At 35.5% G+C, this 14,172-nt stretch overlaps 2 protein-coding genes across 5 annotated transcripts in view; one reads left to right on the forward strand and one right to left on the reverse strand.

The window, feature by feature from the left end:
• The window catches only part of LOC141450548 (uncharacterized), a 60,520-nt gene that overhangs the window by 12,614 nt on the left and 33,734 nt on the right, over positions 1 to 14,172 (reverse strand). For all 3 annotated transcript variants that reach the window (XM_074121161.1, XM_074121163.1, XM_074121162.1), the window contains 4 exons: positions 3,707 to 3,878; positions 2,729 to 2,850; positions 1,680 to 1,848; positions 818 to 969 (listed from right to left, as the gene is read on the reverse strand). In XM_074121161.1, the coding sequence (XP_073977262.1) occupies positions 818 to 969; positions 1,680 to 1,848; positions 2,729 to 2,850; positions 3,707 to 3,878 (615 nt within the window). The remainder of the gene's footprint in view (positions 1 to 817; positions 970 to 1,679; positions 1,849 to 2,728; positions 2,851 to 3,706; positions 3,879 to 14,172) is intronic.
• Positions 8,783 to 14,172, forward strand: part of LOC141450551 (pickpocket protein 28-like) — a 30,427-nt gene continuing 25,037 nt past the window's right edge. The window contains exon 1 of one of the 2 annotated variants that reach the window (XM_074121180.1): positions 8,783 to 8,918. Coding sequence is in view for 1 of the 2 variants with exons in the window: in XM_074121179.1 (XP_073977280.1) it covers positions 12,363 to 12,541 (179 nt within the window). In the remaining variant the exon portion in view is untranslated. Of the gene's footprint in view, positions 8,919 to 11,894; positions 12,542 to 14,172 lie in introns of those variants that run through there. The other variant, XM_074121179.1, reaches the window with a different exon arrangement.

Genomic DNA, 14,172 nt, shown 5'->3' on the forward strand with positions numbered 1-14,172 from the left:
CCTCCGGACAGTGATCTCTCGTTACAGACAACACTGTCCATCACCGGACAGTGAGCAGTAAGAAGCTCCTAGGAAGAGAAAATCTAAGGGTCAGCTGCTGGATTCGAACCCGGGACCTCCGCGTGGGAGTCCAGTATGCTAACCTCATAGCTAATCCCTTCCCTGAGAGTAACCGTAAAGGTGGGAATTTTATTGATTTATATTTATTTCGATTACATATAATTTAAATTAGAAGTACATATACAAGTGATAAGATATTCATCACTTTTGTTCAGATATCACCATCTTCATAAATCACTAAATGTTCGGTACTCTCACAACTGATCTCTTGGTTCCTACACTACGTGAAAATATTTACTTAAAAAACGAAAATTGTTAGCCAGCTGACACATGGATGAGCTTCGAAGTTTTCTTTGATATTCATTCGCAATTAATTCCTTTTAATTTTTCACAAGAGCGGTCTTGAACATCTGCAGTATGATTGAACCTATCAAAGTTGAACCACACTGTACATGATCATCCTCAGCAAGGCATTCAATATAATTTTGACTCCGTAGAATCTATGACGAATAGAGAGGATCCAATCCTTTAAGAGCGCTTAAAGGGAAGAAGAGTTGGTTCGTTTTCCAAATTTAGTAAAAACTTTAGAAATCTTAAAAATTTTAGAAATAAAAAGTCTTATGATTGCTTTATACCACCATTTGTGGGTGCAAGCAGAAAGAACAGTCAATCTCTTATTACGTTTGGCTAAAGTAAGCTCTTTTGTCAAACGAAAATTACGCCTTACCATTATTAGGTAAAACAATTGCAAATTTACCTTTATATGTAGAATAAAAGTTGCATTCTTCATCTAAATCATCTACACCATCGTTTTGTAATTCTTCAGTTTCCAAACATTCTTCGCTATTTTCTGTTTTAAATACTATTTCTCCAGGATTTTCTATTTCAAGGCACTTTGATTTCAATACCCTGCAAATTTTTTTTATTAATACAGTAAAGATAAATAATTAATCAAATTTATTCTTAAATAAGTTTAAATGATTAAGTAATTGGATTCCAGAAAATGTCATACGCTGTAGCCAAAACAACGATCATTATTTGTAATAAATGTTTTAATGAAATATTACCATTTAAATTAAAGAATATTTCATTCTTGTTGCGCATAAAAGGGAAGCAAGGATGTTTCCAAATTCAACGAGCAGTAATAAATTGGATAGCCTTGAAGCTATATAACAACTTGTTGCTAAGTATACTTTTTATCATTGCACAGGCAATGGATACAAAGCAAGTGTGTTCGTCCCTTAGAAATTCCTACGTTACAGGTACCAGGCACGTTACCTGGTGCCCTTCTTCAGAAAAATCTTCAACAGTGTGTAGTAGTAATCATACAAAGTGGTATGATCATTCAAAGCAACCCAACTTTACCTTATCTAATATTATTTTTATTTATTCATTTTTTTGGCATTGGCCATTAACATACAGTTATTATATAACACAGATTTTACTTATTTCATTTTTTTCTGTTATATAAATATTTATTCAGTTTTATACATTAATTACACAACTTAATTATAAAAATACATAATAAAGCATTAATACTACGTGTTCAAAAATTTGTTTTTAATATCCTGATTTTACGAATGTAAAAAAGGTAAATATACTATTACTGAAAAACTAACATAGGCAACGCTTCCAATTTTTGCTCCAATTTATGTTCTATATGAAGACCTTTCTTAGTAACTCTATGAGAAAGTCCCCAGAATCTGTAACAGTTTTCTAAGACCAGTTTTATATCTGCAACAACTTCCTTAATGCCATGATATTCCCTGTCCATAAGTTTTCTATGAACTAAAAAACAAAACAAAAAATCATTGTTAGTGTTATATTAAATATAATGATACATACTACCTAGTATAGCATTAGTTTTATCGTATAATCTAAATTATATGGGAATGAACTTAAGGGCGCTAATGGCCTAAGTAGTCGATGTATAAAAGGGAGGAAAACACTGAAATTTTACATAAACAGCAATTTAATCGACAGAACAGTCTTTAAGCGTTAGGGAAATGAAGCAGATAGCTTTCAATTAATAAAATAACATTAAATTTATTGTTAAAGCCCTAATGCTCAGCTATGGCGACGGGCAGTCAGTCCACGAGAGGCGGACAAAAGGTACAGTGCTTTACAGATATAAACTAAGAATGTCTCTTACAAGGTTAATTAGTATATGATTGTTTAATATTTGTGAATACACAATCCCTGAAGATAAACTAGCCATTCTAGGATTAACCCAGTCACAAAAGAATATGAACAGTTCAATAATTTTATTTTAAATTTTCAATTTGCCATTTAAAGCACCACGCCTTGGGGCGTTACTTACCACCTTTTCTAGTTCTTCTTCTCTTCAGAAACGTTGCAGCGAAGTGGAGTTGCGTTCGGATAAGTGAATGTAAACCGCATAGTATTGGGATAAACGGAAAAACATTTCAATGAAGTCTCTCCGCATCATTTAGACGGTTGAGAGGGATTTGATTATTAAAATGGTAAAGTGGAATAAAGTTTTGTGAATCCAAATTCTATTCTAATAATTTCACTGGAAATCGTTCTGATGAAAGGTTAGAGGTGACAGTAACACATTCAGATAATTGATCTAGTTGATATGTACTAGGATACCTTTATAGAACCCTCTAAAAACAATTTTGTTTTTAGTTTAAATTGAGATACTGACCTTCATTTAACCACATTGGATTTTTTATTATCTTATAGTAGTCTGACATGCCATACAAATCAGCACACGGTTTCACTAGGAACGCATCTATTTTATTAATTTTCATTACTGACTGCAATATTCTGAAAATAAGACATTAAATTAGAGCTTCCTCATTCTTTTGTAGATGAAATTTTCTTTTAATAAGTAAAACAAATACAAAAAAATTGCATCACTAGCGCGGTCACGTAAAGTATTTAATTCTCTAACTGAAATTTTTTGAGAAAAAAAAAAGTATTAACATCCTTAAGGGGCGGGTGTTAGTCTAGTGGTTAAGAACGTTGCTTTGCAAGTGGGAGATCCCAAGTTCGAAACCCGCGTATGGCTACTTTTTATTTGTTAGAAAAAATTGTTTATAGTAGAGTATGAGCTTCCGCTCCCGTCCTCGACACCTAATTGGTAGTTGGACGTTAAGCCTCGCTTGAAAAAAAAATAGGCGATTACTTTACTTAACAACCTTAATTTTCAGATTATGTGTCAAAACCAACCCGATATGAAGAGAGTATCCCACTGAATTTAGTTTTGCTTTGCTGGAATTCACTCTGTTCACTTCAGGTTCACTATGAACTTTTAAATAATAAAAATGTTTCAGCAAAATTGGATCCCCTTCTTGAAATTGGTTTTTCATTTCAGTGTAGAATTATTGATGATTATTGTTTGTTAATATATTAAAATATTATTGTTAATAGTGTTCCATTATCATTTTTCTTATTTACATGTCTACCTAACTATATTGATTAAGATGATAACGATCTTTATTATTTTTACTTTTAGGTTAAGACAACAATAAACAGAAGAACACTCTTCAATTCAGTTAGTTACTAATTATAGAAGTTACAATATTTTAAACTGATTATTAAGCAAGAAACCAAATAGCATAACAGTCGATCCTGTTTCTGTGACTGATAGAGTTCAAGAAATAAAATCGAATATACTAACTCATAAGCTGCTTGTAATTCCTCAACAGTTTCTGGGCTGAATCCTACCGTTGAAGTGGAGGGTAATTGTTGGAATACTTCAGTCTTTCTTTTTTTCTTTGGCCCTGGTGGTTCACTTTCTTCAATCGGTGTATATGCCTCTTCACACCCCTCACTTTCCATTTTCTCAACATCTACAAAATCAATACAAGTGCATTGTCATTAATAATTATATATTGAATAGATTATAGGTCTTGAAACTCTGTCTGTAATAGTAAGAAGCAAGTCACAAATAATTAGTATTAAATAAATAACACTAGTAATCCATTTGTCTTGTAAGTTTTTTTGTACTTCACAAACAAATGGAAATTATAGTTGTTTTTTTTACTTACTCTTACCCTCATAAGAGAAGTATTCCATTTGTGCATGTTTTGGGTTTTGAGTTTTCATTTCTATGAATACTTCTGTATTCATTTTCTGGGTTAATGAGTACGAGAAATGGGATCTGTATGTTATAAGTGTGAAATTAGCATAACTCAAAAACGATCAATTTCTGTACCAATTTCATATTAGTTAAGGTATCCCGAAGGTAAGAGGTAAAAATCGGCCTACCAAAAGTACTACATCACTGAAACAACTTTTTAGTTTTTGGAAATTTTCTTAAAAACGACTAGAACAATTTTCTTTAAACTTGGTACCACTGCAGATGTGTATTTCTGATTTTGATTTTGGGAAAATTCATTTATTCAATTAAAGAAACTTTTCAGAGAAAGTGCCATTTATTTTTGGAAGTGAATGGTCTTCTTCACCTGTCCAATATTTATTGTAACTCAATATCCAAAATAGAAAAAACTTTTTTAATAGATTTCCATTTTTATTAATTTTTTCGTAAATGGTTAAATGATTTTCTTTGTATTTATAAATATTAACCCTGCAGAGGGTAACTGTTGTACGCAGTTACTGGGGGTGTTACAGACACCCAGTTTCCTGAGTTCAGTACACCGTATACATTCACCAGAACACTACAATATACACTTACAACGTCACAAACATATCAAAAGTTTGCACTGTAAGGCTACCTTCTCTAGTAGGTCTAGAGGCTCTGAGGAGACAGCCCTTTCACTAGACTCGGAAGCAGTGGGCCGATAGCCTGTTCTCCTTTAAAAAAAAAAAAACCCGTATCCCGAAAATCAGAAGCAAAGAAACAGGATTGGTTCAAAGGCAACGATTCAGAAACTGGATTTAATCTGGGAGAGACCAATGCTTATTATTTTTTTTTTTTTAAAGAGGTGTGAAATGCAACTTACGCACATTGTGCCGGACTCCCTCGCGGCCTACCGGCTAAAACACCCCCCTACTGCCGAGCATAGCCCGGATTCGCTTGTGCAGCACTACTTCAGGCTAGGCTCCAGTTCCTTACCCCCTAGGGGTTAGCCTCCTCTCCATCCAGATCTTGCCTTTTGAGGGTTAGTACTTCCCTTGTGAAAACTGCCACAGCATTCCACTGCGCCCTGCCAGAGAGCATTATGCTTTGGAAGCACTCGGGAACCCATTGACCCACTCTTCTTTCCAGATCCCTTCTGGCACGACCCCATCTTTCGCACTCAAAGAATGTGTGATGGGCGTCGTCTCTCATTCCTGCACAGTGGGGGCAATTTCCCTCCGACCGCTTCCCTATCTTCCGGAGAAACTCCCGGAAGTAGCCATGGCCACTGAGGAGCTGGGTGAGGTAGTAATCTACCGCACCAAAACCTCTACCAACCCAACTTCTGACATCTGGGAGCAGAAATGCCGTCCATCTGCCACGAGTTTCCTCCGTCCACCCATCTTGCCACGCAGCCATTGTGCGCTCCCGCTCTTCTCGGCAGGCTGCTGCTCTATCGGCCTTCCACCTTCTTTCAAAGAGCCGTTTCCTCTCACTGGCCAGTAGCGCCACGGGGATAACTCCCGCGATCACCAAAATGGCCGGTTCAGAAACTGTTTTGTAAGTGGAGGCAATCCGCAACGCGCCAACTCTCTGGATCCAAGCAGTCTCTTTCTATATACCTCCTTCTGAAGCGCATCCGCCCAGATCTCAGCCCCGTACAACAGTATGGAGTGCGCTACTCCCAGTATGGAATGCTTATTAGTGGGCTGTAGCGACAGTTGATCATGATGATTTAAATATTTACTCATATATATATATTTTTTTTTTAATTCTGACATGCAGTAATTTACTTTTTTTAAATGCAAGGTAACTGCATTTAAACGGCGTTCTGAGAGGGAAATGAAGTTAAGCTGGCCTCTAAAATGCGGTTTATTGAGTGATTTTTAATATAGATTATTATAAATGTATTAATATAAACCAAATATGTTGCCAATATTCTCTGCAGTATGTTCTGCGTCAGTGCGGCTTGTTAATATTTACCCTCAGCTAGCTAGTCAGTACAAATTCTAACTCTCAAGAAAATTTAATTTCGCAAACTACTTGAGGAAAAATCGCGTATTTTTATTCTTATTTATACAACATTTTTTATAAATAAAATAAGTAGATTCAGCAGCAGGGAAAGCCATTGCCATGAAGCCCTTGATTAACAATAACAGAATAATTAATAATTAGATTGTTGGAAGATAAAACACAATGTATTGGTATTTTAAAGAACAATCAAATTAATAAAATAAAAAAATGAGGAAAGTGAACATTTATCACAGCGGCCAAAAAAATCCTGATTACACCTCAGCAACCTGGTTGCACTCCAAGATCTCTTTGAAGAGTGGTTTATAACTTCCCCTCTAATGGATTCCTTCCAATTCTGCTTCTAAAACATCTGGCGAAGTGCGCAGCTCAATTCACCCCAAGGTACACATCCTGCGTAAATCTATGTTGTCTACAAGCATTATGGCGTTACCAAGTTAAAATTGATGAGGTTTACGGTACTAGATAGTATTTTATACAAATATTTCAACCCAATTAGTTCTTTTTGGCCTAGTTCTGTTGAACTGTATTAAAATGAAAGTGGGACAATTGTTAAAAGTACAGCTTGCCGCAATTAGCAAATACCTTCCTTTCGGTTATAAATTTATAATGCAAAAGATTTCCAGGACGACTAACATGATTTTTTGGTATTGCCTACACTAAGAGAACTAGTTGATGTAAGTTAAGAGATGGTACAAGAACGTAGTTCCTCACATAGTCTCCACTTGGTCCCTCTAGGTCGCTGGAATGAAAAGTTGTGTCCTGTATAATCGTAAAGATTCAACGAATCCAACTCTCCTCCCCTAAAGAAACTCACATGTTGAAGGAAATGGTACCCGAAACGTAGAGATACAATTAAGAAATTAGTTTCCCAAAAACTTTCTTTGGCCAGCCCATAACCTCCTCACTACGAGGTGTAGCTATTAAATAACGAGACTATTGCTATAAAACATTTAATTTTAAATTTATACATATTTAGTTATTATCACCTTCAATATACAACCCTCCCCTATCCTTACAACACTCCATGCAAATTTACCATTGTTCGAAACCGTGCTGGAAGTCTTTTTCTGTGAGCTCCTGCATGACGCGTGCCGCTTTTTCTTTCACAGCTTAAACGGACTGAAATCGTGTTCCTTTTAATGCTGATTTGACTTTGGGCAACAGATAAAAGTCACATAGGACCAGGTCAGACGATTAAGGCGGATGGCCTAAAACTGGGATGTTGTACTTGGCTAGAAACGTCTTGACAGACAATGCAATGTGAGCCGGCGAGTTGTCTTGATGGACTTGTTCTTCCACAAATCGGGTCGTTTTTTCCTTACTCTTTCACTGAGTTAAGCAAGCACCTCACTGTAGTAATGTTGATATATTATAATCGATATTTTCATCCGTTTTGGACGTGTTAGGGCGACCCGGGCGGTCATCATCTCTGACGTCTTCTCGGCCATCTTTGAAACGCTTGAACCACTCAAAAACTCGCGCACGTGATTAACATTGATCACCATAAACTTCTTTTAATAAAAGATAAGTTTCAGTAGCGGTTTTACCCAGTTTCATGTGAAATTTCACGATAATTCGTTGCTCTACTACATCTGTAGTATCATGTTTTCGGCAAAACGAAACTAACACCTCTTACACAAAACGACGGTTCCGGTCAGGCAGATTTCTCTACAAACACTTGAGACGCTGCTGCAATCGAAAGAGAAGACTTTACGCTGCACAGCTGTCGGTCGTTAGGATTTGGCGCATGCATTGTTCTTCTGTAGCAGCATCAGTCTCGTTATTTAATAGCCACACCTCGTAAAATTTAAAGTTATCTATTGTAATATTTTATTTATTTATTATTAATGATAAATCTTCTCCTTTTTGTTTGGCTCACTCATGCTTAAAGAAATATCATTAACTATAAGCAGGAACTATGAGCTATTAAGGTTAATAACTTTTTTGTGTTACAAAATAATCTGTATCAGATAAAACACTTCCTATTGTTGTTGGGAAATCGTGACTAACTGAAATAAATGAAATAATGTAAATAAATAACCAAAAAAATATATAATACATGCCTAATGATGTCAAATATTAGCTTTATGGAAAAATCAATAAAATTATAAGCTAGTAATTCATGGCATGACATGATCAATTAAAGGATAAGAGTCAAAAATTGACAAGCTACAAAGAGAAATGGGTCATAAAAGTATACACTTTAATAAAAGAAATTTCTAATATTTGTCAATTAATTTTAAGATAAATTAAGGAAATAACTTCCATGATTTTACTTAATAAGTATGAGTTTATTCAAGGAAGATTAGCTGCTAGTAGGGACTTCCTGTGTGTGAACTTACAATTGAAAGCTTTTGCTAACCATGTTCGAAACTGGGTGTAAGTGTTTCGTTTCCTTATTGGTATAGAATTCATTAAAATCTAAACAATAGAAATCGAAAAAAAAGTTCGCAATTTCAACTAGTTGCAAAACCTCAAAAATTTAACCTTCTATATCTCATTAAACTATTGCTACTAAAAGAATTCGATTTATGTCATTTTCAGTGCAATGTTTTCTCTACAGTTCGGTGTCGTGCTCGCTTGAGTCTGCGCAAAGTATTCTGTTAATGCCACATAGACCCTCGTGGTCGGACCAACCCTCGTGAAGATAGATAAATGAGTTTATTAAGCAGAAAAAAAAATTGTGAATTACAGTTCCTTCACAGGGTCAAGCCTCATGACTTGGACATGGTCCGTCTGTCAGACTGTTTGTAGCGTGCAGTAAAGAAGATAAAAGGTAAAGGAGATGGTACAGTATTTTGTTGTCTGTTTCTAGTATACTGCTACCATTATAACTCGGATACAGGGTGACCAGAGTTATATGCTCCACCCACTTTTTTTTTTAACGGCGGGAAATTTCGAAAAAATAAAAAACACGTATTTAATCATTTTTAGTCTAGTTTATTTTCAGTGAATGACCCATTTTTTTAAACCCTTTTATCCCGAGATACAGCATCCAACTTTTGTTTTTCAAATGGAACGTCATATTTTGTTTACATATTTTTATAGTAGGTACTTGAGCTCCTAAAAAAAAACAAAAAAAAATAATTTTTTAATTGGTTCGGTTTTTCAAAAGTTATAGTAATTTGAAATAAGAAAAACAAATTTCAGTTAAATGTCAAAATTACCTTATTTTTTTTTAAAGGAGCTGTTCAAACTGGGCACCATCAACTAATATCTAGACTCCCACGCTCTGTTTGTAGCAGCACTGATGGTGGCAAAGTCAAGATCTAGGCAGGCTAGAGTTATTCGACGTTCAGGTTGATTTTTCTACAAACGTTTGGTGTGGAGTTATAGGAAATCAACTAATCGGCCCATACTTCTACAGAGAGAACTTAACTGGTGAAAGGTATCCAACTTTTTTTTTAAGAGACATTTTACCAGTTCTGCTTGAAGATGTTTCTCTACAACGACGTCTAAATATGTATTTTCAACAAGATGGTTGCCCGGCAAATAATGCGAGAGTTGTTCAACATTACCTGGACAGAAATTTCCATGAAAAGTGCTTAGGTACTCATTGTCCCATCCAATAGCCACCTCGATCTCTGGACTTAATCCCAATGGACTACTTTTTGTGGGAATATCTAAAAAATAAAGTGTACAGTAACCTTAATCAGTCGAAGATCTGAAACGTCGAATAACTCTAGCCTGCCTAGATCTTGACTTCGCCACCATAAGTGCTGCTACACACAGAGCGTGGGAGTCCAGAGTTTTGGCTTGCCCATCCATTGATGGTGCCCAGTTTGAACTGCTTCTTTAAAAAAAAGTAAGGTAATTTTGACGTTAAACTGATTTTTTTTTTTATATTTTAAATTACCATAACTTTTGAAAAAACTAATCGATTTAAAAAAAATATATATATTTTTTTAGGAGCTCAAATACTATAAAAATATGCAAAAAAAATATAACGTTCCATTTGAAAAACAAAAGTTGGATGCTGTATCTCGAGATACAGGGGTTTAAAAAAATGGGTCAATCACTGAAAATAAACTAGACTAAAAATGATTAAATACGTGTTTTTAATTTTTTCTCGAAATTTACCGCCGAAATTTAACAAAAAAGTGGGTGGAGCATATAACTCTGGTCACCCTGTCTACATCCGGCAAACAATTACGAGGGTCGTTTGAAAAGTCCGTGCAAAAATAAAAACTACTTAATTTTTTGGGGTAAACCTTTTTTATTTTTCTACATAGTCTCCTTTTAGGCTTATACACTTCGTCCAACGCTGCTCTAGTTTGTTGATCCCTTCCGAATAATAGGATTTGTCCAAGTCTGAAAAATAGCCATTCGTTTCTGCAATCACCTCCTCGTTTGAATAAAATCTTTTTCCCGCCAGCCATTTCTTCATATTGGGGAACAAATAGTAGTCCGAGGGAGCCAAGTCTGGAGAATAGGGGGGATGTGAAACGAGTTGGAACCCTATTTCCATTAATTTTGCGACCACAACTGCTGAGGTGTGAGCTGGTGCGTTGTCGTGATGGAAAAGGACTTTTTTGTGGGCCAATCGTGGGCGTTTTTCTTGCAGCTCGGTTTTCAAACGGTCCAATAACGATTAATAATATGCACCTGTAATAGTTTTACCCTTTTCCAGATAGTCGATGAGGATTATTCCTTGCGAATCCCAAAAGACAGTCGCCATAATCTTTCCGGCCGAAGGAACGGTCTTCGCCTTTTTTGGCGCAGATTCCCCCTTGGTAACCCATTGTTTAGATTGTTCTTTGGTCTCAGGAGTGTAGTGATGTATCCATGTTTCATCCACAATGACGAAACGACGCTTAAAGTCCTGCGGATTCTTCTGGAACAGCTGCAAACCGTCCTTGCAACACTTCGCACGATTTCGTTTTTGGTCAAGCGTGAGCAATCGCGGCACCCATCTTGCGGATAGCTTTGTCATGTCCAAATGTTGATGCAAAATATTATGTACCCGTTCATTCGAGATGCCCACAGCACTAGCAATCTCACGCACCTTCACTCTTCTGTCATCCATCACCATATCATGGATTTTATCAATGATTTCTGGAGTAGTAACCTCAACAGGGCGTCCAGAACGTTCAGCGTCACTTGTGCCCATATGGCCACTCCGAAAATTTTGAAACCACTTATAAACTGTTCTAATCGAAGGTGCAGAGTCACCATAATGTTTATCAAGCTTCTCTTTAGTCTCCTGAGGCGTTTTGCCTTTCATAAAGTAGTGTTTAATCAACACACGAAATTCTTTTTCGTCCATTTTTTGAAAATCACTCGACTTCCTCGATTCAAACGAATGCCAAACACAAAGAAATAGACCGATCTGGCTGAAACTTGGTGTGTGTTCTTCCAAGAGATGCTACTAACTAAACATAACCTCGATACGCGCCAGTGGTGCTATCTCTCTGACTTTGCACGGACTTTTCAAACAACCCTCGTACTTGATGCAAAACCTTGCTGGCTTGCCGATGCAGAACGCTACCGCAGGGGCTCAGAATGAGAGAAGAGCTCTATCTACAATTTCAGGAATTTAGATTACACCCATAAAGCAATGAGTCCCTACCTCACCATACTCCCACAAGGAAGACAAACTTTTTAAATCTAGTTTAGCTGCTAATCAAACTCTAAAGTGGCTGAATAAGTAATTTTGCGTTCGAGTTAGCAAAACCCTTCTAAATTCCTTTCCAAAAAATAAAGAAAATCCACTTAATTTCAACTTAGCTTAGTAGTACATAAATTTAAAAAAGGTTTCGGGATTGATATGTTGGTACTAGCCTAATAAAATAATGTAATTAAATATATCTCCTATGGCCTATCAAACAATATTCTAATTTATTATTAGAAATATAAACGTGTTTACAATGAAAATATTATGAAAGAAATTTAATCTTGTTAATCGAAAAAGTTCACCCCTTCATTTAAGTAGATTAAAACTTGGTTCACGCTATTGAACCATTATTCAAAAAAAAAAAAAAAAAAAAAAAAATACATTATATTACTTGATGTACAGAAGTATTCAATGTGGCTATTGAAATGCATAAAATATAAATATTTTAGAAGTGGCTTGATGTTAATATCTGATATAAATGTAACACTTTAGTTTTATAAATTTGTGAATGGAATTTCGTGCAAGATAACAATATCGGTATTGTCGATAGTATCAGTAACAAAATTGGCGATAGACAGCGTCAAAACAGTAATACCACAACCAGTCATGATCGGTTTCGAGGAGAACATGGAAGCCTGGCCAGTGCCACGCTCTCTAACACAACCCTCCATTTGGAGAAGAATCATGAATAGTAATTGGCTGAATAGAATAATGGAGTATACTAAGATATCTAGTATGCATGGACTGAGATATATAGGTGATAGGAATCTTCACATTTTAGAAAGGTACATGGCTGATAGTTAATTTCTTTTAGATGGAAAGATTCGTTTAGTTAGTAGAGAATATCAAAACAGACTTGAAAAACACTAAACTTGAATTTGTTTAATTCAACATAAAAAGGTCAAAAGTAGCCAGCAAAATTATTATAAAATTTATGTCTATCTTCTAATGTGTAAATGTGGGAGCTGAATTTCTAAATTTGAAGAAACATGGCTGGCCAAAATAGTCATTTTACCGAACACAGTTTTCCATATTTTATGAATTTCTCGCAACCGGCTCCTACGATTTTATTTAAACTTTGTATAGTGATTGCAAACTCAAAAAACTTTTATTCGAAACATGTTTCTCTAAACTTCTACTAAGGGTACTATTGTGGGAGAGAGTGAATGGGTAGATTCCTTATTAAGGGAAGACTGACTAGTCCATCCCTTAAAATCTAAAAAAGGCATCATATTGTTCATATTAGTTAAAAATAATTAAGAAACTGTTTTTGTAATCAATTTTTGAAAAGGAAGTACCTCAATTGTTATGAATTGTCTTCTTTATTGGGAGTTCCTGTTTCAAATAAAGTACTCGTAAAGTAATTGCCTATTTTTTCAGGCAGGCTTTACGTCCAACTACCATTTAGGTGTCGTGGACGGAGGCGACTAGCAAAGCAAACATACTTTACTGTAAATTACTTTCATTAACCTTTAAATAAAATCCAAGGCCTAAGATCGGGAATCGAACCCAGTAACTCAATGCATATTAGCTTTGCAGGTCTCGCCTATAACTTCTCGACTACCGTGGCGCCTAGCCAAGGCCTAAGACCGGGAATCGAACCTAGTACCACAATGCATATTAGCTTTGCAGGTCTCCTGCTTCAAGTATTCCGAATATGAAAAAGTAATTTGCAAAAAAAAAGGTTATAATCTAACATCAACGATATATTACAACCTTGTTTTAGTTCTCTGAGATTAAGTACTTTCAGTATAGTACTTGAGAGGAGTTCAATAAGCACATCTAGTCAAAATTCATATTTTTGGCTTCCAAATCGTATTTAGATTGTGTGAGGTCCTTTATGAAAACTATACTTTTAAGTCCATCATTTTTTTACTTCAAACACCAATCTGAAATAACTGATTTATATAGATATATATTGTAGGGGGGAGGCAGTGAGATTAAGCCTTTCTGAAAATTTTAAAATGGGCGTTAATAAATTTTGGTAGAGACAGAAATATGATGCAATTTAAGGTGTTTTAAGACGAACAAGGCTTTGTTGTACAGTTAACAACATAAGTAATGCCTGTTGTTATGAAGGGCTATACATCCCCATCTTCTCATTAGGCACCATGAACGGAACTGGTTAGCTTACATATTTTGATACAAAATTCTCAAACTAACAAATGAAATACATCAAGGATACAATGGGAATCAATAAAAGTACCCCTATATTTGGGCCCTGAGTATGTTTTCGTTTAACTGCACTTTTATACAAAACCTGGAATATCAAATATTAATTTACTAATAAAGATCTAGTTTTTAACTAGGCTGCTACACGCCTTTCTATTTTCGAATGTGGATGCATGCACTTGTAGATTGTAGATTGTATTAGAAGGGCGGTTCCACCAAAAAGGGGAAGGAACGCAGGCAATCC

The sequence above is a fragment of the Rhodnius prolixus genome, unplaced genomic scaffold, assembly GCF_049639745.1.
Source record: "Rhodnius prolixus isolate KJV_2025 unplaced genomic scaffold, Rpr scaffold_2, whole genome shotgun sequence".
In the NCBI taxonomy this organism is placed as follows: Eukaryota; Metazoa; Arthropoda; class Insecta; order Hemiptera; family Reduviidae; genus Rhodnius; species Rhodnius prolixus.